We start from the raw sequence: 24,160 nt of genomic DNA, 5'->3' as shown, positions 1-24,160 counted from the left end.
CATGTCAACTTGAGTTGTTGATTTAATTTAATAATTAAGCTTAAGAGTGTTTGATTTGTTCTCTATTTGGTTGTTCGTACTAATTCAGGAGACATGGTACAGGCATGTCTCGAGCAAAAATAGTATACTAACAAGCTTTATAGTATTAGATTTAAGTTGCTATAGTTATGCAAATTAAGTTCGTAAATCGTACTCATGGGCTTCAGTTTCTTACGCATTTTGGCACACATGCACGCACATGTACACTTAGTCACTTACTATTTGTAATTCCAGCGATTTTACCGGCGTAGTTAAATCGTATATATAGTTTTATCAATGAACTGATGATTATATCATGTTAATATGAGATATTTATTGGCTTCATTAATTATTTTCACCTTATAATTGGATTACAAAGTGATTGTCAGACTCTGATTGGATTTTGATCATTTTTGATTAATCAAACCAGGTATTTATAGTTTTGATTTATTTTTTATTTTATTTTTACCTAAGACCGAGACAAATTTTCTACTATACAGAAGTCTTTTCTTATATATTTAATTAACTTAAATTAATAATTTGTAGATATCTTCAACGAATATCTTATATATATGTAATCTATAGATATCTTTGTCGCATACCCGTTAGCTTATGTGGTACGTGCATAATAAACCAAACTAGCCGGCGATAAATTACGTTTATATATATATGTTTAATTCTTCTTACATAACCTTTTATTATACATTCGTTGGGTAGCACAATGAAAGCGAATGCAAAGGAAAATAGCTATATGAACCGTCATTATGTTGAAACAAGAAAGGCTACAAATCAAAGATTGAAAATTTAGAGATAAAAGAAACAAAAAAATCAAAGAAAGTAGCTGACCGTCTCATGTTATTATTCAAGTTATCTCACCAAGTCCACAATATCAGCAATCAAAAGTTATCCTTTGATCTACTACGTGTTTTTTTCACACTCTACGTACCATTTTGACGACAATGAAATAAGTATCAATACAGAAGCACTCAACTAGACCGTATTATAACAAAACCTGCAGTGATTAAATTATCAGTTATGTAATTCATGTCTAGATAACTTTTACAGTTTGTATATATAGATAGTATTGGTTTACAATACAGGTTGTCAAAGAGNATTCTTTAATATTATGAATGATAACAAAAGTATCTTATTTTATAATATATATATTTTTTAATTATGAAAATTAAAAATCTCTTTATAAATTAATAATTATTAATTTAACGATAAATTAAAACCCNAATCGACGACATAAATTCTCGATTTTTGCATAGAATGGAATTAAAATAATAAAAAAAATTAAATAGAGTTATTGATTGACAAAATAACCAGTAACCGATTTCTATAATAAAAAAAAAGGATGGTAAGGATAAAANATTTCATGGTCCCGACTTTATTAATTTATAGAGGTTTTACTGTACTATGCATATGATATATGATCACCTAAAAAACACTTAGTTCTGCTGCTATGATTGTAATATTTAATTAAGGACTTTGTTGCTATGATTGTAATATTCAATTAAGGACTTTGTGATATTATTATGGACTTTGTTAATATTTTTTGCTCATCGTTGAAATTAGAGAGAGCGAGAGAGAGAGAGACATAGGAAAAGACTTGAAAGTATAAATCCTAGAATAAAGACCCTTTTTTTTTTACAACCTCCAACTTGATGATCAAACAACCAAGTTTAGAAAATTGAAAAAATGATGGTGATAATAAGATATATAAATTGATAAGCAAGCAGTGCGATAGGCATTGACTTCTTGCATAAGTCATAGTCAGGATGGAGTGGTACGATATATCGTACAATTTTTTCCCTTTATCAAATTAGGTTTATTCATATCATATGATTTCAATGCATAGTTGCAATTTTTAAAATATCGTGCGTACGTCTTTTTTATTAAAACTAAAGCGCTATTTTGTCGTCTACTTGATCGTTAATATTAAGTGAAATCATGTCAACTTGAGTTGTTGATTTAATTTAATAATTAAGCTTAAGAGTGTTTGATTTGTTCTCTATTTGGTTGTTCGTACTAATTCAGGAGACATGGTACAGGCATGTCTCGAGCAAAAATAGTATACTAACAAGCTTTATAGTATTAGATTTAAGTTGCTATAGTTATGCAAATTAAGTTCGTAAATCGTACTCATGGGCTTCAGTTTCTTACGCATTTTGGCACACATGCACGCACATGTACACTTAGTCACTTACTATTTGTAATTCCAGCGATTTTACCGGCGTAGTTAAATCGTATATATAGTTTTATCAATGAACTGATGATTATATCATGTTAATATGAGATATTTATTGGCTTCATTAATTATTTTCACCTTATAATTGGATTACAAAGTGATTGTCAGACTCTGATTGGATTTTGATCATTTTTGATTAATCAAACCAGGTATTTATAGTTTTGATTTATTTTTTATTTTATTTTTACCTAAGACCGAGACAAATTTTCTACTATACAGAAGTCTTTTCTTATATATTTAATTAACTTAAATTAATAATTTGTAGATATCTTCAACGAATATCTTATATATATGTAATCTATAGATATCTTTGTCGCATACCCGTTAGCTTATGTGGTACGTGCATAATAAACCAAACTAGCCGGCGATAAATTACGTTTATATATATATGTTTAATTCTTCTTACATAACCTTTTATTATACATTCGTTGGGTAGCACAATGAAAGCGAATGCAAAGGAAAATAGCTATATGAACCGTCATTATGTTGAAACAAGAAAGGCTACAAATCAAAGATTGAAAATTTAGAGATAAAAGAAACAAAAAAATCAAAGAAAGTAGCTGACCGTCTCATGTTATTATTCAAGTTATCTCACCAAGTCCACAATATCAGCAATCAAAAGTTATCCTTTGATCTACTACGTGTTTTTTTCACACTCTACGTACCATTTTGACGACAATGAAATAAGTATCAATACAGAAGCACTCAACTAGACCGTATTATAACAAAACCTGCAGTGATTAAATTATCAGTTATGTAATTCATGTCTAGATAACTTTTACAGTTTGTATATATAGATAGTATTGGTTTACAATACAGGTTGTCAAAGAGTGGGCTAACGCAAATCGACGACATAAATTCTCGATTTTTGCATAGAATGGAATTAAAATAATAAAAAAAATTAAATAGAGTTATTGATTGACAAAATAACCAGTAACCGATTTCTATAATAAAAAAAAAGGATGGTAAGGATAAAAAAGGAGTAATAAATAGGAGCAATGAGACCAATTGACACGTTGTTATTAGTGTAAGCAAATGTCAACGCTTCGTTTGTCCATTTATAAAACCTAACCACTAATTCGTCTTCTTTCCTAAATCATCAAACTCCATTTCACTTTCGCTATGAAGCTTGTCTGGTCGCCTGAAACTGCTTCTGACGCCTACATCGACACCGTCAAATCGGTATGTGATATTTTGTATTCTATGTGTTTTTTTATACATGATTTTGTCTTTATATAGTTTTGCATGCCTAATAATAATATAATACTATGTTTGTGTAGTGTAAGAGCTACAAGGACTCAGGCGTGGCGGAGTTTTTATCAGCTACAGCGGCTGGATGGAACGCGAGACTCATCGTTGAGACATGGTCACGCGGCGATCCTATCGCAACTAGCGTTGGACTCGCGGTCGCTGCAGCTCACACGTGCGGAAGACACGTGTGTATAGTACCCGACGAGCAATCTAAACATGAGTACGTGCTGGCCATGAGAGGAGTCGTTTCGACGGAGTCTACGGAGGTTGTGGTGGTGGGAGACTCAGTGGAAAACGCGGTGGAGGAGTTTCACGGCGTGGATTTCATGGTGGTGGACTCGAAGCGGCGAGAGTTCGTTAGAACGCTGAGGTTTGCGAAGCTGAGCAGCAAAGGTGCCGTTTTGATGTGTAAAAACGCCACGCAGAGAGCGATCTCTGGGTTTAAATGGCACGATGTGTTGAAAAGAGGGACACGTGTGGTGAGATCCATGATTTTGCCGGTTGGTAGAGGGTTGGATATAGCACACGTGGGTGCTACTGGTGGCCACCAGCGTGGTGACTCCAGGAAGGTTCCTAGCCGTTGGATTAGACACGTGGATCATCAATCGGGAGAAGAGCATTTATTCAGACGCTAATTTTGAATGACCTCTTCTACCGTTTCTGCACCCCTTCATTTTGTAGTCTTAAATGATGTATATACGTTACACAAAACTTTGAATAATAATTTTCCATAATCAAAAGTCTTATATCTTCCTCGAATGTATCAAAAGATCATCTACAACATTATTTGATTACAAATATAGATTTTGATACATGTTTTTTTCTGATGATTCTATCACTCAATGTTGATTCGAACAACTTTCTTAGCTCTTGGTGCAGAAGTGGTTGCACCGGTCCGAGTTTGGTCCAGAGATGGGAGAAGCCACCCTCCAAAACTTTGATTAAAGCCTGCAACATAGGTATAGTATAGTACAGAGAACAAAAACAATTCAGTAAAGTGGACCGATACCGAATGAGATCAAAGATTAGTGATGAGATAAAGGGTTTGCTAACCACTTGATTCATGTTTGGTAAGAGATGAATTTCCTTTCCATGCTTCTTCAAAGCCACTTAGTTCTTCTGAAACAAGAAACAAAAAAAAAACCAAAGAAACTTCTTCAGCTGCTTGCAATTTTCCTTCAAAGAGCTTTACTTACTGATTCGGCTGCGTAGATTTCTGCAGACCTTCTTCGAGGTTGTGAAGAGTCTGTGTCGACTCAACGCCACCACTTGAGTTAAGCTTCCTAGTAAACGAATGACCCTGAATACGCCAAACAAACAGACTCAGACACATCTAAATATTTATTTAACTTTTGGTGGAACCAAGAAGTGATATAGCAAAACATCAACTCTGTAATAATCAATCACCTTATCATTGATTCCTCTGGAGATCCTATGAGTGGCTTCACCTGTAGTCTTATCAGCTTCTTTGCTTTCCTCTACCACCATCTAGAAACGGAATCCAATTAGCACGTACGTGTAACAATACTTCCATTAAAAGAAAGGATCGAAAAGGAGAAACAAACTTACTCCATCACTTCCTTTTCTTCTGGTTCTAGTAGATGTATAGTAAGCACCATCTATGCCACCATATGTAACCTTAGAGGTGTGATGTCTGAATGTGTTAACTCGAGACTGTGTACCCTCTCTTCGATTGAAATCACTCCTATGATTCACACTCCGAATCTTCCTCTCAGCTACAACAACCACCAAACAAAATCACGTAAAGCTGTAATTAGATACAATCCGTAAACAAATTTGTCTAATCACTATTAGTAGTTTACCATCAGAATCATAATCATCTTCAGGGTGCTCAACAGATGGTTGATTCACTGAACTAATATGTTCTTCTTCATCACTCCTAAAACCTTTCCTTTCTTCTAATTCTTCTTCATCAGATGGTAATTCTTCAATTGTTAACCCTCCTCCTCTTCCATCAGTGTTCTTCTGTGCATTAGTACTAAAGGAAGCACCTGACGTGAAACTATTGGGTGGTTGGAGTAAATCCTCAAATGGTCGAGAGAAGAAAGGATCATCAAAAGGATCTCTTCCTCCAAACAAGCTACCTCTTAATCCTCCAAACCTACCACCAAATGGATCTCCCATTTCCCCAAATTTTCTATTTTTCTCTGCAGTCCTTTTGTATAAAACAAGTTAGGCACTAGACATGATCTCAGCAACTCTTCTCTGTACTGTAACCATCAATGAAATTTTACAGATTTTCACTAAGCAAATCTCAATGAACAATTGTTTTTACTAAATCTCTAATAAAGAAAACAAAGTTCTATAAGATAATCGAAGAGTTCGAACAAAGACATCAGCAAAGAGGGTACCTTGTCGAGAGAATTTGAGAACTTGCGAAGAGCATCCGAGAAGAGCCTAGAGACAGAGCACCTTTAAATCACTCTGCTTTTTTATATTTATAACCTCATATTTAACAGAAAACAAACGTTTGAGATTGAGACACGTGTCAATACAACCTAGAAGCTTCGTCATCATTCTTCATCCTTGTGAATTTCTATTACCACAAAAGTCCAATGGCAAGCATTGAAACTAAACAAAAGGAATACATTAAGAGGTTGTAACAAAAGGAATAGACTTTTAAGAAAAATAAATCAGTAACTTAACCAGAGGGAAATTCTATTCAACGGCTCTACATTGTTAACTATAATCAATATTCACATGGAAATTACAAAATTTGATTTTGCCCTTAGTCTCAGCGTTTTCTTCTATCCGTGGGAAGATACGACACACACAAGCTGGAAGCTGAGTCTTGTAAGTTAAAGAGTAGATTTTTACTCCTCCAAAGTTATTTTCATGGTCTTTCTTTCTCAGTCTCTGTCACTGTCATCTCTAAGGGGTATTGTTACAGTAAAGAAAGTATTCTTACTTCAGAAATCTTGGGAATCAAAGTCCGGTTTGGAAGGGTATTCGAGCCCTTGAAGTTCCGGCATTCGTCTTAAATCTTCTTCTGAGTATGCTGGAATCAACCAGTATCTTTTATCCGTACCAAATACCTAAACATCAACCCCCCAAAAAGATATTACAACATGAGAGAGAGAGAAATAAAGAACTTGATACCGAATCCTCCAATTCTACACTTACTTGTTCGAAGTTTTTCTTTCGACCGAGGTCATATGGCCATTTTGGACTTGTTTTCTTCTCATATGCCTGTTCACAGAGTCAATACACCAAATAAATCTTAACATGTTATGCACCAAACTGTTAAGATGATAGTGAAGAAAAAGAAAAGAACATATATATATACCTCTATAGTTGTGGTATTGGCGGAAACCAGGGAGATGTGCATGATCAAGAAACCCATAACGCTCAAAGCAAATGCCAGGTTTAAAACTGCGGTAAAGATGATGAAACATTGTGAGATGGATTGATAAGTGGAACCGAGAAAATCGGATTAAACATAGTAACACTAGAAACAGGAAACGTACCAAATGCAAGAAAAGTAGTAGCAAGGGTGCCTGGGGTTCCAGGTATCTCTTCATCGCTAAAGAATGCTATGAAGTGCGGCATGAGAAGTAGAATCACAAGAGTTGTTTCCAAAAAGGTGTAAAGCTGCATTTTGAAATTCAACTCTAAAGTTAGGAGCTAACTAAAAAGTTTGAACCTTTCTATGGGGAAGAGCAAAGCACAGGGATCAAAACATAAAAGGGAAAACTAACTAAATAGATCAAAGTAGACTTACCAAGAAAAGAAGGAAATACTTATAATTAAGTGCCCCGACACAGTTAACAACCCAAACACAATGGTGGTCCATTTTCAACACACATCGGCCACCTAGATTTTATGAAAACCACAAATCAGCTTCCTGCTCATTCAACAAATGCTATAAAAATAAATACAGAGAGATAGTGTGACTGAGTGATCTTACAAACAGAGCAGTGATGGCAACGAGGAGGTTTAGGTTGATTGCATTTTCTACAAAACCGAGTTCTTTGGTTGGAAGAATCCGGATGCAACCCGCCAAACTCCAAACTGTTTAAGGGATCAGACTCTCCACCTCGTTGTTCCTCGTCTGAAGCTAACCTCCAATTAGGAGGCACAACACCAGGATCAGTAAACACAACAGAGAAGTAGCTCCACAAAAGCATTGCCAACTACAACAATAAACACAACATAATCACTAACTCAAAGTAGGAAGCTTTTTTTAGTTGGATTAAGAATGAAACTAACAAAAAGGGTTTACCAAGAAATGGAAAAGGAGTATAATAGAAAGAGCAGCAAGAGAATCGAGCCATCCAGCTGATAGTGCAGGTCCGTAATTGGTCCAAACGACGGCGTAATAGGTTACACCAACAACACCCAAGACCAGAAGGATCATGATTGAACCGAGCCCTCGTAGAGCTGTACAGAATTTGAAGACGTTCCACGCCATTGTAGTGCCAGATCTATGCATATTCAAAATCAGCNAAACCAAAAAAAAAAAAAAAAAAAAAAATCTAATCTTTTCCGGTTTTGTTGCTAATGGGGAATTGAATTCGAACGAGGAATCTAAGATTCTGTCTGAAATCAAAAGAGGGGATGATGATTCAAAAGGGTTTATCGAGACAAATGTTAGTAAGATATGTCAGATCAACAAGGGGGAAGCTTTCAAACCTGACGAAATTAATTTTTTTTTTTTCCCTTCTCAGAGCTAACAGAAAAAAATATATATTTAAAAAATAAAAAATAATAATAAGGAAAATGCAAAGTAACACGTAGAACGACGGATTCGAACTCGAGACCTCAGGAGCCGGTTAAGCTAAACATTCTTTGTGCTAGGGCTGGGCAAAATAACCGATAACCAAATAACCGACCGAAACCGAACCGAAAAAAACCAAACCGAACCGAACCGAAATTCTTCAAATACCCGAATGGTTAGTAAAAATCTATATCCAAACTAACTGAAACCGAACCGAACCGAACCGACAATTAAATGGTTAACCGAAATATCCGAAAACCTAGAAGATATCAAATATTATATACTTAATATTATGCAAAACTATAAAATAAACTTAAAATATAAATTATTTCTAGATTCAAAACAATTAAATATTTTAAATAATCAATATATGTAAATGTTATTATTTTGAATTTACAAAGTTAAATACTATTTTGTAAAATTGAATCCATATTTTTCCCTTTTTTGTATTTTTGTTATTGTATATTTGGTTAATTTTGGTTATATTCGGTTAGTTTTGGTTATATTTGGTTTATTTGGTTAATGTTAATATAATTTATGTTAGTTATGGTTATTTTAAATAACCANCTTCGCAGCTCCTTATAGCTCCACTGAAGATTTCCTCGGCTCCATACTTGAACTCGAACCCTGCACTTCTCAGCTTCTTCGTCGAGAGACTCATCCTCTTCTCTACTTTGTAATTCTTCAAACTTTACGTACCCACATAAAACACATAATAAATCAAAAAATCTCTAGAGAAATTAACAACATATGCTCACGTCTTGGAGTTAATATTATCCTTGTANTACAACCGAACCGAAACCGAATGGTTAACCGAATGCCCAGGCCTACTTTGTGCAATAAACATGATTCTTATCACACATATGAAAGCTTTATATTTTGTTACAAAACCTTAATAAAAATTTAATTGAATAATATGTAAAAGAAACTCTAAAAATGTAAGTTACAACATTCAACATATATGTATATAGAATCAAATTTAAAAACAATTTCTTTTCCACGATAATGTCTCAAATATTTTGCTTGTAAGAAAATCAAAACAAAGTATATATTTAAATGTTGGGATATAATGATGGAGGATGAGTGAATTATTATTTATAGAGTGAAAGGTGAAGGGAATTAAACTATCAAAATAATATATCATGATTATTTTTACATGATAATACATCATGATTATTTTAAATAAACTCAAAGCGGAATATTCAGTTGATGACCATGACTAATCGATTACGTTTGCATTTTACTTCCCAACTTTACTCTTAGTGCATACTTATTTCAACATATTTGTGTGTGATTGATGAAATCTTTTATTCCGTTAGTACCATATAAAATGGCTCATAATCAATGTTTTTTATTACTACTAAGACTTATTGTTTCGTTTCCTCGATCGGATCATTTGATGTATGATATCTCTCTCTACATGCTCCTTTGATGTAAGTCTCTTTGTCTAATGATATATCAAAATAAAAGTGAGAATTTGATTATTGTATCATTTTTAATGATTAGTTTAAACTTTACTGAGTCTATTAATTTTTTCACGAGCTTGAAAATGACATGCTTTGCTGCTGGTAGCTAGCGATTTCATAAATCAGGCCTGACTCAATAGTTTTATGGACCCAGAGCAAAAATAAAAATTTGGACCCTTTTCCCATGTAATTTTTTTTTTATACAAAATTTGGATCCTAAATGTTAACTAAAAAAACTCAAAAAATTAATGAACCTTATGCATATGCACACCCAAGTCCCAACACATGCATAGAGCCGATATATATTATGGATATGACTATCTTCGGAAAACAGAATCTCTATATTATTGTTGGAGAAAGCCTGATAGAGATTAACCATTAATTTTATACTAACATCTTCGAATACGATCATTCACAAATTGTAGAAAACAAAACAAAGCGGTAATAAATTTATCATTCGGAAGTATTAAAAACAAGCCCGTCTAGCTCAGTTGGTAGAGCGCAAGGCTCTTAACCTTGTGGTCGTGGGTTCGAACCCCACGGTGGGCGTTATTATTATTTTTAAACCCAATATGTATATGGAGTTTAGCATTTTTTTTTTCTCTTTTTTCTTTCCGTCTAGGCGTCTACTAAACCGAAATGGCCAATATAGGGGGAAAAAAATATATATTTTCAATTCATATACAAATTTAAAATTTTAACACAAATTAAATCACCCAAGAATTTTTAAAGAAAGCCTCTGGCTTCGCAGCTCCTTATAGCTCCACTGAAGATTTCCTCGGCTCCATACTTGAACTCGAACCCTGCACTTCTCAGCTTCTTCGTCGAGAGACTCATCCTCTTCTCTACTTTGTAATTCTTCAAACTTTACGTACCCACATAAAACACATAATAAATCAAAAAATCTCTAGAGAAATTAACAACATATGCTCACGTCTTGGAGTTAATATTATCCTTGTAAAAGTTTTACTTACTCAATGAAAGGTAACTGAAACTGAGGATATTTCGTAGACAAGAACTCATACACCTCATCTATCTTCATATCCACCGACGAACAAATATATCTCCCTTTCGCGATTGGCTTTTCTAATAAATATATCATCGCTCTTGCCACATCATCTATATGCACCATATTGTAAGTATCGAACAGATACTTCTCCTTGTAATTTCCTTCGTACAAGAAAAAGGGTAAATTGTTATTGTGAATAGTGATTACTACTCAAAACACTATTCGTGAAAACACGTGTTTTAACACGCACATAAAAAAAAAAAGCATTATACTTGTATATTATTAATAGTTAAACTACTTGTTTACTCATATTGTAACAATATCTATTAGTTTATAAGTAGAATTCTATTTCCTTAATTTTTTCGTATAGAAAATATATATTTTGATTAAAGTTATAAAACTTGTTACATTTTTAATAGTCACAATATCCAAACATAAATATAGAATAGTCTACAAAGTAGCAGGCAGTTCAAACATAAGTATTATAAATGATAAAATTCGAGCTATGGTCTCTCACGATACATGGTGAACCATTTAAGTACTACTCTAGCTAGCCAGCTATAGTACTATGAATTTACTTAATTTATTTGATAAACAAAAATGTTTGTAATAGGTTTTATAATCTTTAATACCTTTACCTACATTATATTACGTATAATGAAAGTAGTTAAATTTTTCATTGTTAGATATTTTATAATTAGCTCTAGACTAATCATGGAGAAGAAAACAAAAAAATTCTATTGGTTATAAGAATTAAGTACCAAAGAGCATGGCGAGAGAGATGAAGACGGAGGAAGGCAACGACGGAGATATAAAAGGTCCGACGACAAGAGGGATAACGAGAGTCACAACCTCCAATCCATTCTTATTGCCGAACTCAAGCGCCGCCGTCTCCGCCGCCAATTTCGACACAACGTAAGAGCTGCTCACTCTCTTCTCTTTCTGATTCCTAAACACCTCCGCGTCGCTCCAAACGCTCTCGTCCACTTCTCCTCCTCCATCTCCGTTGCCACCGCTGTAGAAAACGGTTACGGCGCTTGACGTGTAGAAGAACCGTTTCACGGTTTTAGCGTCCAAACACGACTTGAGTATCCCCATGAGACCTTGAACGGTGCGTTTCGTAACGGTCTCTTCGGTTTCGTTGCTGCTCGGGTCCATAGGATGAGCCACATGGAATACGGCTTTGCATCCTTCGATCGCCGGTTTAAAGCTCTCCGGTTCGTTGAGGTCAGCGGTGAATATTTGAAGCCTCTCCGATGCAAATGGTAGTTCGGTTAGGTAGCTTGTATCTTTCTTATTCCCTTCTGTAATATGCATAAAATACAATAGATATATAAACAAAACTAATTATGAAATTATCAACTTACATTTATATCGTATGGTTGGTTATTTAGTTATTGATTATAGAAAAATATGGTTGACTTTGTATAGAAGATGCATGTAACATGACATAGCTATGGAGCTTCAAGATCCTACAAACTGACAGATAATTCCAGCCGAGTACAATAAATTCCTCACATCCATAAAATATATATATATTTTAAATTGTCGATCCAAAAATCAACTTTAAAATGTTATATCTATATATATTTTTTTAAAAACTATAATCAATCTTTCTATTTATGTACTTTATATATGTTGAAACGGACCAATCAGCTATATATATAAGACAAGAACAAATTTATTCGCATTTTGGCAAATTAATGATGATAATTTAATAAAAGAGGAACTCGAACCTGGATTGGTTCGAACAGTGGCTCGAACGGAGTAGCCACGTTGGAGGAGACGCATGATGAGCCAAGAAGCAACGAAACCAGTACCTCCCGTAACACAAACCAACCCTGTCCCGTCCAACAACAAGGACGGGACCGTTTCATCTGCCACGAGCTTTGTTCCCTCTCGTCCTCCTCCGTTGTCATCTTCTTCTTCATCTCTCCCCATCTCTCTCTCTCTTTCTCTCTCTTCTGGTGTGTGGGAACCTCTCTAGAAGGGGTTCTTAAATAACGGAACCTACGTCATTTACTCTCTCACACCTATCCGCGTGACATGTTCCCCGTTTTGCTCTCTTCTCTCTTTATTACAAATTTTTTGTTTTATTATATTAATATATATATATATATATCCGTTATAATCGAATGCTACATTTTTTACAGATCATTTATATAAATAATTCACATTCTATGTCCGTTTATTACAAACATTGTTATTGGATTCCGTTATTTTTCATTCTTTCATCCTCTTTGTACGAATCATCATGAGCTTCTTCTTCTCTTTTTTACTACTAGTATAGTTTTTGGCTTCTAGTGGTGCGATCGAATGAATGTATTAAATTATAATATTCTGCATGTTCTAGGCATAGATTAAGGGATATTATTAGCAGGATTGTGATTACATATATATAGTTAATTAATATGAATGAGAAAGAAAGAAAGAAATAAAACGCGTGAATGAGATGGAATGGAATAGAAAGCGTAGGCGTGGCACATGATCCTGCAACTATCTCTCTCTTTTTTTTTTGTGTGACTCCACAAAGCTACCGTTATTTTCGGGATGTTGCTTTGTCGATGTTGCGAACTCTCTTCCTTTTCTCGTTGTCTTCCTTTGTATAATTGACTTTAACCTTTTGGATCGGCCATTCATTTTAGACATTTTTAGAATTAAATATAATCAAATTGCTAATCTAGGAAATTCCAGTTTCCATAGATGTTTTTGTTCCAAGTCCAAAAAGTATGCATATATAAATAGTATGAAATTTCATATGAGAGAGATACCAAACAAAAACTCGTTTTCATTACATATATTATTTTTGTAAGACTAAAATAGTTAAGAGTTCAACTTCCAACAACCACAACAAAAAAACAAAAAGTAACAAATGAAAAAGAAAGAAAAAAAAATCAAGAAAAACCTCTAATCAATTATATGATTTGATAGTTTTCGTTTTTTCGCCTGTATAGCAAAAACAAATAAGCAGAGGGGAACACTTTGTTTTTTTCTTGTAATCCGTTAAAAACTTATCCGGAACAGTATTTGAATGTTCGTTCGTTCACTCTTCCAAGGATCTGGATCACTGGATGTTTTATTACAACGTTAAACGAAAAAAAATGTTGTATTACGTTTAGTTTTTTTTTTTTTTTTTAACGTTGAGCTAATTGATATCGTGACTTTTTGATCTAAGCATGCGTAAGATGTTCGAGTTTCGGATCCGAATTTTCACGTTTTAAAATTAAAGCAAAATCTTTAGGAAAAAAAAGAAAACATTTTTTGTTGACATTGGTGATTTGAGGCTTCGATATTTCTATATTTTTGTAATATATTTGTCTAATTATTAAAACACCCTCTATGACTATACAACAGTAACAGTACTATAGTTTTAGGGGGATCGATGATCCCTACGTTCGNAAAGCGTAGGCGTGGCACATGATCCTGCAACTATCTCTCTCTTTTTTTTTTGTGTGACTCCACAAAGCTACCGTTATTTTCGGGATGTTGCTTTGTCGATGTTGCGAACTCTCTTCCTTTTCTCGTTGTCTTCCTTTGTATAATTGACTTTAACCTTTTGGATCGGCCATTCATTTTAGACATTTTTAGAATTAAATATAATCAAATTGCTAATCTAGGAAATTCCAGTTTCCATAGATGTTTTTGTTCCAAGTCCAAAAAGTATGCATATATAAATAGTATGAAATTTCATATGAGAGAGATACCAAACAAAAACTCGTTTTCATTACATATATTATTTTTGTAAGACTAAAATAGTTAAGAGTTCAACTTCCAACAACCACAACAAAAAAACAAAAAGTAACAAATGAAAAAGAAAGAAAAAAAAATCAAGAAAAACCTCTAATCAATTATATGATTTGATAGTTTTCGTTTTTTCGCCTGTATAGCAAAAACAAATAAGCAGAGGGGAACACTTTGTTTTTTTCTTGTAATCCGTTAAAAACTTATCCGGAACAGTATTTGAATGTTCGTTCGTTCACTCTTCCAAGGATCTGGATCACTGGATGTTTTATTACAACGTTAAACGAAAAAAAATGTTGTATTACGTTTAGTTTTTTTTTTTTTTTTTAACGTTGAGCTAATTGATATCGTGACTTTTTGATCTAAGCATGCGTAAGATGTTCGAGTTTCGGATCCGAATTTTCACGTTTTAAAATTAAAGCAAAATCTTTAGGAAAAAAAAGAAAACATTTTTTGTTGACATTGGTGATTTGAGGCTTCGATATTTCTATATTTTTGTAATATATTTGTCTAATTATTAAAACACCCTCTATGACTATACAACAGTAACAGTACTATAGTTTTAGGGGGATCGATGATCCCTACGTTCGGAAGTCTATATCGTAGATGGCTATTCTAAACCTTACAAGTATAGTAGTACCCCCTAATTCAATTTAAATCGATTACAGCTATATATTAGTATATGAGACCCCCAAAAAAAAAAAAAATCGATCACAGCTATCTATATTTAATNACTTTAACCTTTTGGATCGGCCATTCATTTTAGACATTTTTAGAATTAAATATAATCAAATTGCTAATCTAGGAAATTCCAGTTTCCATAGATGTTTTTGTTCCAAGTCCAAAAAGTATGCATATATAAATAGTATGAAATTTCATATGAGAGAGATACCAAACAAAAACTCGTTTTCATTACATATATTATTTTTGTAAGACTAAAATAGTTAAGAGTTCAACTTCCAACAACCACAACAAAAAAACAAAAAGTAACAAATGAAAAAGAAAGAAAAAAAAATCAAGAAAAACCTCTAATCAATTATATGATTTGATAGTTTTCGTTTTTTCGCCTGTATAGCAAAAACAAATAAGCAGAGGGGAACACTTTGTTTTTTTCTTGTAATCCGTTAAAAACTTATCCGGAACAGTATTTGAATGTTCGTTCGTTCACTCTTCCAAGGATCTGGATCACTGGATGTTTTATTACAACGTTAAACGAAAAAAAATGTTGTATTACGTTTAGTTTTTTTTTTTTTTTTTAACGTTGAGCTAATTGATATCGTGACTTTTTGATCTAAGCATGCGTAAGATGTTCGAGTTTCGGATCCGAATTTTCACGTTTTAAAATTAAAGCAAAATCTTTAGGAAAAAAAAGAAAACATTTTTTGTTGACATTGGTGATTTGAGGCTTCGATATTTCTATATTTTTGTAATATATTTGTCTAATTATTAAAACACCCTCTATGACTATACAACAGTAACAGTACTATAGTTTTAGGGGGATCGATGATCCCTACGTTCGGAAGTCTATATCGTAGATGGCTATTCTAAACCTTACAAGTATAGTAGTACCCCCTAATTCAATTTAAATCGATTACAGCTATATATTAGTATATGAGACCCCCAAAAAAAAAAAAAATCGATCACAGCTATCTATATTTAATTATTTATATATTGACGTTATTACTTTATTAGTGAATGCGCGTGACGTATGCCAAATTAAATATTTCTTTTGGGTTTGGTTCACAATTCACATCACGCTTCTATATATATGGTCCATAAAACAATATTAGACGAATATGAAGTCAAGATTATTAATTCAAGTATTATTGGCGGCCTAATAATATACGCAAACAAACTAAGCGGGGGTTATTGGTTTAAGATTTGAAAAAAGAGAGTTTTAAAGACTTTAAATGTTACGTAGAATCTGTTGTTATTAGATCAAGATTTTGTTAAACTCTGTTAAAGTTTAGTGTTATTAGTTTGTGATTTGTAAAAAGTCATTTAAAATCTTAACAAATCTGAGTTATTAGATTCAGACTTTTATAAAGTCATTAAAAGTTTTGTGTTATTAAATTAAAACAAAAGAATCTAGGATTGTTAATGAGTTCAGTTATTATGTTATTGGTTCATGATTTTAGACACTTTCTTTACAAAATAAAGTCATGGAAAGTATCATAAAAATACAGAGATTGTTTGGAGGACTTTACAAGATTTTAGAAAACTAATCAACAAAACTCTTTACCAATCTTTAACAATCTTTCACTTATTCATTTTTAATAATTTTATTGAACTCTTCAAAAATCTTCATAAATCTCAAACCAATACCACTCCCTAAGTACCGAGTATCTGTTTTTTAACTGATTATTACTTTACAAAATACTGTATTGTTTTTAAGTTTTTGACATGTATTGAAAAAAGCAAGATGCTTTAAATGTTATTTTCATTAGGTTTTGCGTTTTCCGTTGAATTCAATAATATTTTCATTATCAACATTCTGTTATAAACACAAAAATTTGAAGTAATGTATAAATACTCCATTTGAACTTTAAAGTAATCAATATATAGGATGTTTTAGATACTATGGTTTAAATTTTTATATACATTATGCACTTTAAATACATCTAATTTTTCATGAATATTTGTATTATGCACTTTTTTTTCTTGTAGTCGGTTGAATTTTTAAAATCAAGTACTAAATTATAGTTTTAGAAGAAAAAAACAAATATGAATTTTAAAATATGTTCTTTTAAGTAAAATATGTGAAACAAAGAGAGTATATAAAATACTATACATTGTAGAAATACCTAAGATGGAGGCAGTCAAAAAACTTCCGGCTCACATTTTCTGCTAAAGTGAAACTCCAAGCCCGAGTGCATGTAGTTGTCATCACTCTCGACGTTTCCATGAGAGATCAGTAAATTTACCATGCAAAAGGTTTTTTGATCCATGTTGTTATTGGAAGATTTAATTAGTAATTAAGACTTAAGATTTCTATTGTAATATTACTAAATTATTCTAAATCTTGAATTAAAAATGCCGAAAAATCTACACGCCATGGTCCAAGTGGAGTTTAATGATACGATTGAAGAAATTAACCTCTTTCGTAGAGGCTTAATATTGGACTCGTGACCTCTTTCGTAGAGGTTAAGGCGTACGTCTTTGTAACTCTTGACTTCGCACGTGATCGGCATTCGGCGATGATAGCGTTGCAAGTGAATACGATGTGGTGAGAATCGCGAGCGGTCACGTCGTTGCAGGCAACCAGAGCGCGTGTTTTGCCGCCATGTCCATGCAAACATTCGAACACAAATCAAGCTTGTCATAGACTTTTCCACTTCTAAGAAACCACATCCCTCAAAATTTATTCCACCACACCGCTGCATTGAAGAGATCTACCTTTTTGAAGAATTTTTGTTTTAAACAAGTTATGCCAAAAAATAGTTGAAAAACTTAATTGTTAAATTAACAATACTTATTTTATACATATTAAACTTATACACCTTGCTTACATACTTGTAGAATGGGACTGGATGCTAAGTCCGGTTTGTTTTCAACGTATTTAAAATTTAACACTTTAATTAGTTTGAATATATATTTTATTAAAATATTTTTAAACAATTATTAAAAAACAGTTGAAAAAATCATATAAATTTAGTTTTAAAAATCAAAATCATTATTCTTAAATTATTTTTTTTTTAAAAAAAGGGGAAAAAGGGAGTATACCTGTGTGTTGTGATATCTTAAGAAAAAAGAGGATGGACCTCTCGACCTTTTGTGTCTGCATCCAATCTGAAGCCACTAAACGGAAGACAAAAAATAAGGAAAATTAACTCACTGCTCACAAAAGAATGTTACATTAGTAATTTTAAAAAAAAAAATCAACAGAGAGATAGATATACATGACCTGAGAGCATCGTCGCGACTCACTCAGTGATGACTCGCAAGCCCAATGTTTACAACGCCGTCGTTTTCATATAAGACTTCTTTTTACATGATCTATTTCACTCCGACGCGACCGACGATCCAATTTATCAATGATGATTAGCGCTATTAAGAACCTCCTCTCTTCGGATGGATGGAGATCATTGCAGAGATCGTTCGATCGATATGATCGATCATCATCGGCTTTTTTCAACGATGTCTACTCTAAGATATGATGGAGACAGAAGAATTCCGATCATCGTCATCCATCGGAATTCGAAGACAACAAACTACTTCATCATGGATCATCAAATAATACATACTCTTACAATAAGATAGGGTTTTGAAGAAGAAGAATGAAGAAGCGAGAAACAGAGAGTTTTGATTTCTTTCTCTCAAAAAAGGACGATCGAAGAAGGAAGCGTAAATCACACGTATGGGTTCTCTCAACGGTTCAAAAGAAAAAAGGAAATTTATAATCACAACGGTCATATATTAATTAATAATTATAAAAATTAATTAAGGGATGTGTCTTTGTTTGTTTAATTTCCTTTATAATAATATAATATATATATATATATATATATATCAATTATCACAACGGTAACCATAAACAAAATATTACGTTGGGACTGGGCTGCATCTTCCGTTGAGAGCAACAGAGCAGAGCATCATGGCTAGCTGGCTTGGAACAACAAAAGGTCAAAATAATCTCTAACATATATATGTTAGTATAATAATAAGTCTTGCCTCTTGTTTAGAGTGTTTGTGTTTGGTTCTTGATCTGTGTTAGTCGGAGAGAGAGAGAGAGAGTAATAAGGCATCAGACACATGACAGAAGATAAATAAAAAGGCATAACCCTAATTAACCATAGAGAGTTAAATCGTTATTTTTTAAAGACTTGAGAATTAGCAAAGTATGTATGAGTAGTAGTATTTGCACAAAATTACTTTTAGAATCAAATAAATAAAAACAACAAAAAACGCTTTTACCTAAGAGCTATGCATAATGCATGTGTGGATTATATAACCTTCATTTTTTTTTATTTTTTTTTGGAACAAAATGTGGATTATAACCTTCATAAGAAGTTATTTCTCTCTTGTAAATCGTATCTCCCAGTCTGGTTGAACTGTTTGAAGCATCACTATTATACTATAGTACTGTTCGGGCAACTAAAATTGTTTCCAGTTGTAAACCAATCAGTTTGGACCAATGAAACTCCGAAAATCTTTGGTTTAGTCCCCCCCTCATCGTTTGTGAGAAGACTAAAATATGTTTGGACCAATTAAACTCCACTAAACTCTGAATCCTACTGATGCTTTAAACTAGGATTGAAACTGTTATCTGCTGTTCTAGTGAGTTTATGGTGTTTGCAGTTATTTCATAACAAAGATTTAATATGTCACTTTCATATACTCTCTCTGTCTCTCTATATGTTTGTAGTGAATTGTCTTCCTATTTAAGGCTCTGTTTTTAATCTCTTGGCGAATTCCCCTAATCAAAACAGGTTCTGTTTCTGCGTTACTCATGCGTTTCCTTTTTATGATTCTACCTTAGTTCCATTATACAGTACACTATATAAGCTCTCTTTACAAGAAAGATAGGTATATATATTCCATGCTCCACAAGTATTTCATTGCATCTTGGATACCTATCTGGTGGCTCTACAGTAATTGAATCTTAAGTGGTACGCATAAGCTCTTATCTTATATTTTTTGTTTTCTTTCTTAAAACGAGTTTGCTCTGTTACCAGATTTATCGAAAAAACACTCCATGCAATAACCAATTCTAACAGGCATACATAATTTTAGCTATATATATCTCTTAAGATGGGCCTATTGGCATAGTAGTGATCTTAAGTGGAATGGTCAACTTTGGGAACAGAGACTCGTCCCTTTTTTTTTCCTACTCTCCATTGCTACGATACATACGTCTGACTAGTAGTTTGACCTAATTGCCAGCCGGAAGTTTGACCGCTGGTAAGTACCTTGAGATGTACTGCATCGCCAGTTCTTGGAATTCCCCATCTTCAATTCCACCTTGAGTTAAAGGTTCTTCTTCCCACGCACTATCCAAGTTACTCGGTTGTTCCATCGGATATTCATTGTTATGCGCAAGATCGATAGGCGGCAGCTGTGGCGACTGTAAAGGAAAGTGCTGAAATGTTGAAAGACGAGCTTGAACATGAGCAAGCTCTGCTTGTAGATTCATCACCTAAATGCACACAGTCTTGCTTGTAAGTTTCTATATATATAAACAGTTGTGTTCTACAAAAAATGTTTTGATGAAGAACCTGGTGCTGAAGAGAGAAGAGATGGCCAACAGAGCCATAAACAGGATCACGAAGTCTAGCCATGGCCTCGTAACAGAGCGTGACCACTGCGTCAAACCGCTTGTGCAAAGGCAATCTCTGTAACATTTTAGAGGCATTGCTGGCTCCAAACACTTTGTGAACCGCTGCAAACCTCGCCGTGCCTTGCTCTGCATCGAAATATGGAGCGAAAACGCACCCTTTCACACACTTTCTCCTCAAGAACTTGCAAGCCCCGCACGGTCCTTCTCCTCCTCCTCTTCCACCGCCGTTCACGTTTCCGGTCATCATCTTCAAAAGTAAAGAGAGATAGAAAGAGGGGGATAGTATAGATAGAGAGAGAGAAGGAGATGGGTTGTTTAATTACATCAAGGCAACTCGATGAACTAGTTTCAACATTTATATAAATAAATGAAAAGTGTTTGGGTTTTGACTGTCAATGTAAGTTTCTGTATACTATTGAATGATCGGCCGCTTATTTATTTCATTTCACATCTTTTTTATTTCTTGGTCTTTACGTGAATACTACTCATCATTTGTACATAATTCTAATATATCTTCGTATGAACAATTAATATGGGTTCCAAAATTCGATGTTATAAATGATCTTCTGCTAACATGTACTTCTAGATATTTAGTGTAAAAGTTAAACCAAAGAAAGCCTAGCAAAGACAATTATTCACAAGATTGTATGTATACGCAACTGAACTAGTATACTGTTATGAAGATATATATATATATATATATATATATATATATACGCAATGATGAAGATCGATGTCAAAGAGCACAAACCACGTGTGATCGATTCATATAGCTCAAATGTCCATCCATAACCCTAAAAACCCTTTGCATTTTCAAAAATTTACGTACATATATTCTAGCCCTAGCGGCCCCTCCCCATGCACATTTCTTTTCATACTATCACATCTCCTGTCACACTCACTCTCTTTCTTTACGTATGTAGACGGACTTGAGTGTATACATGTATAGATATCCCCACATGAACTCATAGACATTGGAAATGTAGGAAGGAGAGAGATCTTGAAATGTCGACTGATTCATAATTTCATACCATAACCCTATATATAACAGCACATCATCACGACNACGTGTGATCGATTCATCTAGCTCAAATGTCCATAACCCTAAAAACCCTTTGCATTTTCAAAAATTACGTACATATATTCTAGCCCTAGCGGGCCCTCCCCATGCACATTTCTTTTCATACTATCACATCTCCTGTCACACTCACTCTCTTTCTTTACGTATGTAGACGGACTTGAGTGTATACATGTATGTATAGATATCCCCACATGAACTCATAGACATTGAAAATGTAGGAAGGAGAGAGATCTTGAAATGTCGACTGATTCATAATTTCATACCATAACCCTATACATAACAGCACATCATCACGAGGGTTGGTTTAGATAAACCAGACTGCGACAAAACGTTGCACAATTGACACTGAAACACACACAAACACAAAAACCATGTGAAGTATTCAATAAGTATAGCATTTGTAAAGTAAGTAAGACAAGACAGGTTAATAATATCTCTCTTTTCCATTCTCCACTATCACAATCACGGTCACGATCACAGTCAAAGCGATTATCATACGTGCAGAGAGATTTGAAAATCCAATATCTTGACCTTCTTTATTGCCTCTCCTTCCTTTTTGTTTCTGTTCCACCCGACATAACTCACTTTCGATCTTTTCAGTGCTTCTATTTATTTTTACGAATGAAAATTAAATTTTACTCTAAGAAAAGAATGTATAACAAACAATTTATCCAGAAAATTCTTATAAAAGGTTAATCAAGAAATCATGTTTGTAATCCATTTCTATCAACCATATGGGAAAATAAAAAAATTGTAGAAGGGGACACACTACATTGAAATGCACGCGCTTGAATGCGGCGAGTGAGAAAAAAAAATTGTTCTCTAAAAAAGTTCCAGTCAAAGAGGCAAAGAGAATCGACGGTTGAGATCGATAGAGCAACCCGCTAGCTAGGTACGTTTTGCTTCTCAGATCACTACTACACCAAAACAAAGCCACGTCGTAAAATCTAGACACGTGGGCCAAGCGAGACTCGTATCCTCTCTCTATGACTTCACTGTCCCACGGACGGACCTAAGCGATCAGTCACTTACTTACCTGACCTCACCATCGCTTCTCTAATAGTGAGCCTATAACCAAACCCCTTTTATTGCATCTATGGTCTAACATTTGTAATGCATTGATCACAATTGTACTTATGTTTCGTTCAATATTTGCCAACCAGACATTTTTTATTTTTTTGCAAAACCAGTTACCAATCCCGTAAAAATATATAAAATCACGTCATCATTCATAGTTCTTTTCCTAAAAATAGATGGACTGAATTCAACGTAAACAAGATGAATTTTTTGAAAAAAAAATATTGATAATAATCTTCAGCAATCCATAATATATATGTATTGGGTAAGCTCGAATTTAATTAAGAGTAAGTATGAAACGAGAGCGTTGGAGAAGAGACTCGCGCCGTTCGGTTTCTTGTCTGCTAATCTAATCCATGAGAGACTCTCTCTCACTCTCTAGTCTCTACACTCTATTTTACATCATTAGCTTTCAGCCCCTTAACTTTCTAATGTTTTAGTTTAACCCCCCAAAAGAGCTTCTTACTTCAAACTTGCACCATTTCCTTTTTTTCTTTCTTTTAATAACATTAAAACACTATATATTTTATATTATTTATTCGATCAGTAGTACAATTTACTTAATTAAAGAATTGCTTGAAATCTTTCTGTTGTACACATTTTTATTTTTATACATTATCATTATAAAGCCCCATAAATTTTGATGATGTGCTTCGAAAAAAATAATGAAGAATTTTGAGATTTGACCACAATATTGTCGAATTTGAAATTGCGACCAGAACTATAGATCGAAACGGTCTTACGTCTGATATACAACCACTGTCTGAAAATTATCCGACCAGGGGCCAATTATTATATCAAACAAAATACTCCTAGTTTTTATTTTATGATTTTGAGAAAGAAGCTCTATGAATTTGATATACATATTTTTCTTGCTACATTAGTCATTTATTATATTTTCATCAGTTGGACTTGAAAGGAACTCATATGTATGCGTGTGCGTGTGTTTTTGTGTTTGTGGTTACATAAACAAGTTACAAGAATTTTGGGATTGTGTTTATACTATAATTTATAATTTAGTTTAAGCATATATACGTAGTACATAAACTCTTTTAATATACAAATTTAATCTAAGGCAACATTTCTACATTTAAGGAATCATTTGTCAGTTTATGAAATACGGAGACAAACCACTCATTGACTAAAGTCGTTGGGCCTTAATTAATTACATAACGTGTGACGACATTGGAAACTTTTAACAGTTCATTCTGATTAATACTTAGCTAGCTAGATTTTCTGTTACTGATGAGC

General features: G+C 33.5%; 5 protein-coding genes and 1 non-coding gene across 8 annotated transcripts; 2 read left to right on the top strand and 4 right to left on the bottom strand.

The window, feature by feature from the left end:
• LOC104784796 lies at positions 3,278-4,334 on the top strand. The gene is made up of 2 exons (XM_010509875.2): positions 3,278-3,451; positions 3,550-4,334. The coding sequence occupies exons 1-2, from the start codon at positions 3,392-3,394 to the stop codon at positions 4,153-4,155; spliced, it is 666 nt and encodes a 221-aa protein (XP_010508177.1). The 5' UTR covers positions 3,278-3,391; the 3' UTR covers positions 4,156-4,334.
• Positions 4,242-6,011, bottom strand: LOC104784797. 3 transcript variants are annotated; one of them, XM_010509876.2, is made up of 7 exons: positions 5,893-6,011; positions 5,344-5,696; positions 5,090-5,256; positions 4,928-5,008; positions 4,745-4,820; positions 4,574-4,639; positions 4,242-4,468 (listed from the first exon to the last, which is right to left on the bottom strand). In XM_010509876.2, exons 1-7 carry the CDS (start codon positions 5,925-5,927, stop codon positions 4,356-4,358), a joined length of 891 nt encoding a protein of 296 aa, XP_010508178.1. In that variant the 5' UTR covers positions 5,928-6,011; the 3' UTR covers positions 4,242-4,355. The 3 variants fall into 3 exon arrangements, with proteins under 3 accessions (XP_010508178.1, XP_010508179.1, XP_010508180.1); XM_010509877.2 differs by having other exon boundaries at positions 5,344-5,751; positions 5,893-5,984; XM_010509878.2 differs by having other exon boundaries at positions 5,344-5,688; positions 5,893-5,976.
• LOC104784795 (probable protein S-acyltransferase 14) lies at positions 5,893-7,980 on the bottom strand. The gene is made up of 8 exons (XM_010509874.2): positions 7,764-7,980; positions 7,449-7,674; positions 7,263-7,354; positions 7,009-7,132; positions 6,828-6,913; positions 6,665-6,730; positions 6,450-6,576; positions 5,893-6,112 (listed from the first exon to the last, which is right to left on the bottom strand). The coding sequence occupies exons 1-7, from the start codon at positions 7,971-7,973 to the stop codon at positions 6,451-6,453; spliced, it is 930 nt and encodes a 309-aa protein (XP_010508176.1). The 5' UTR covers positions 7,974-7,980; the 3' UTR covers positions 5,893-6,112; position 6,450.
• Positions 10,201-10,273, top strand: TRNAK-CUU. Its single transcript has one exon. It is a non-coding gene; the product is annotated as a tRNA-Lys (tRNA).
• LOC104784794 (protein BRI1-5 ENHANCED 1) lies at positions 10,374-12,721 on the bottom strand. The gene is made up of 4 exons (XM_010509872.2): positions 12,470-12,721; positions 11,495-12,037; positions 10,699-10,894; positions 10,374-10,589 (listed from the first exon to the last, which is right to left on the bottom strand). Exons 1-4 carry the CDS (start codon positions 12,672-12,674, stop codon positions 10,451-10,453), a joined length of 1,083 nt encoding a protein of 360 aa, XP_010508174.1. The 5' UTR covers positions 12,675-12,721; the 3' UTR covers positions 10,374-10,450.
• LOC104788753 (LOB domain-containing protein 19) lies at positions 20,347-21,062 on the bottom strand. Its single transcript, XM_010514537.2, has 2 exons — positions 20,690-21,062; positions 20,347-20,610 (listed from the first exon to the last, which is right to left on the bottom strand). The coding sequence occupies exons 1-2, from the start codon at positions 20,996-20,998 to the stop codon at positions 20,347-20,349; spliced, it is 573 nt and encodes a 190-aa protein (XP_010512839.1). The 5' UTR covers positions 20,999-21,062.

This window comes from Camelina sativa, chromosome 5 (genome assembly GCF_000633955.1).
Source record: "Camelina sativa cultivar DH55 chromosome 5, Cs, whole genome shotgun sequence".
NCBI classification, from domain to species: domain Eukaryota; kingdom Viridiplantae; phylum Streptophyta; class Magnoliopsida; order Brassicales; family Brassicaceae; genus Camelina; species Camelina sativa.
This window is presented reverse-complemented; position numbering and strand designations above follow the sequence as displayed.

Bases quoted from the DNA above. Each gene is read 5' to 3' on its own strand.
- LOC104784796 (XM_010509875.2), top strand. From the start codon at position 3,392: ATGAAGCTTGTCTGGTCGCCTGAAACTGCTTCTGACGCCTACATCGAC. The intron at 3,452-3,549 runs GTATGTGATATT...ATGTTTGTGTAG, and splicing joins ACATCGACACCGTCAAATCG to TGTAAGAGCTACAAGGACTC.
- LOC104784797 (XM_010509876.2), bottom strand. From the start codon at position 5,927: ATGCTCTTCGCAAGTTCTCAAATTCTCTCGACAAG. The intron at 5,257-5,343 runs GTAAACTACTAA...TGGTTGTTGTAG, and splicing joins AGATGATTATGATTCTGATG to CTGAGAGGAAGATTCGGAGT. The intron at 4,469-4,573 runs GTTAGCAAACCC...CCTATGTTGCAG, and splicing joins TACCAAACATGAATCAAGTG to GCTTTAATCAAAGTTTTGGA.
- LOC104784795 (XM_010509874.2), bottom strand. From the start codon at position 7,973: ATGCATAGATCTGGCACTACAATGGCGTGGAACGTCTTCAAATTCTGT. The intron at 7,355-7,448 runs GTAAGATCACTC...CATAAAATCTAG, and splicing joins TTGCCATCACTGCTCTGTTT to GTGGCCGATGTGTGTTGAAA. The intron at 6,731-6,827 runs GTATATATATAT...CTCTGTGAACAG, and splicing joins CCAATACCACAACTATAGAG to GCATATGAGAAGAAAACAAG.
- LOC104784794 (XM_010509872.2), bottom strand. From the start codon at position 12,674: ATGGGGAGAGATGAAGAAGAAGATGACAACGGAGGAGGACGAGAGGGA. The intron at 12,038-12,469 runs GTTCGAGTTCCT...TGCATATTACAG, and splicing joins CACTGTTCGAACCAATCCAG to AAGGGAATAAGAAAGATACA. The intron at 10,590-10,698 runs GTAAGTAAAACT...GGGTACGTAAAG, and splicing joins TTTCAGTTACCTTTCATTGA to TTTGAAGAATTACAAAGTAG.
- LOC104788753 (XM_010514537.2), bottom strand. From the start codon at position 20,998: ATGATGACCGGAAACGTGAACGGCGGTGGAAGAGGAGGAGGAGAAGGA. The intron at 20,611-20,689 runs GTTCTTCATCAA...GTGTGCATTTAG, and splicing joins TCTTCTCTCTTCAGCACCAG to GTGATGAATCTACAAGCAGA.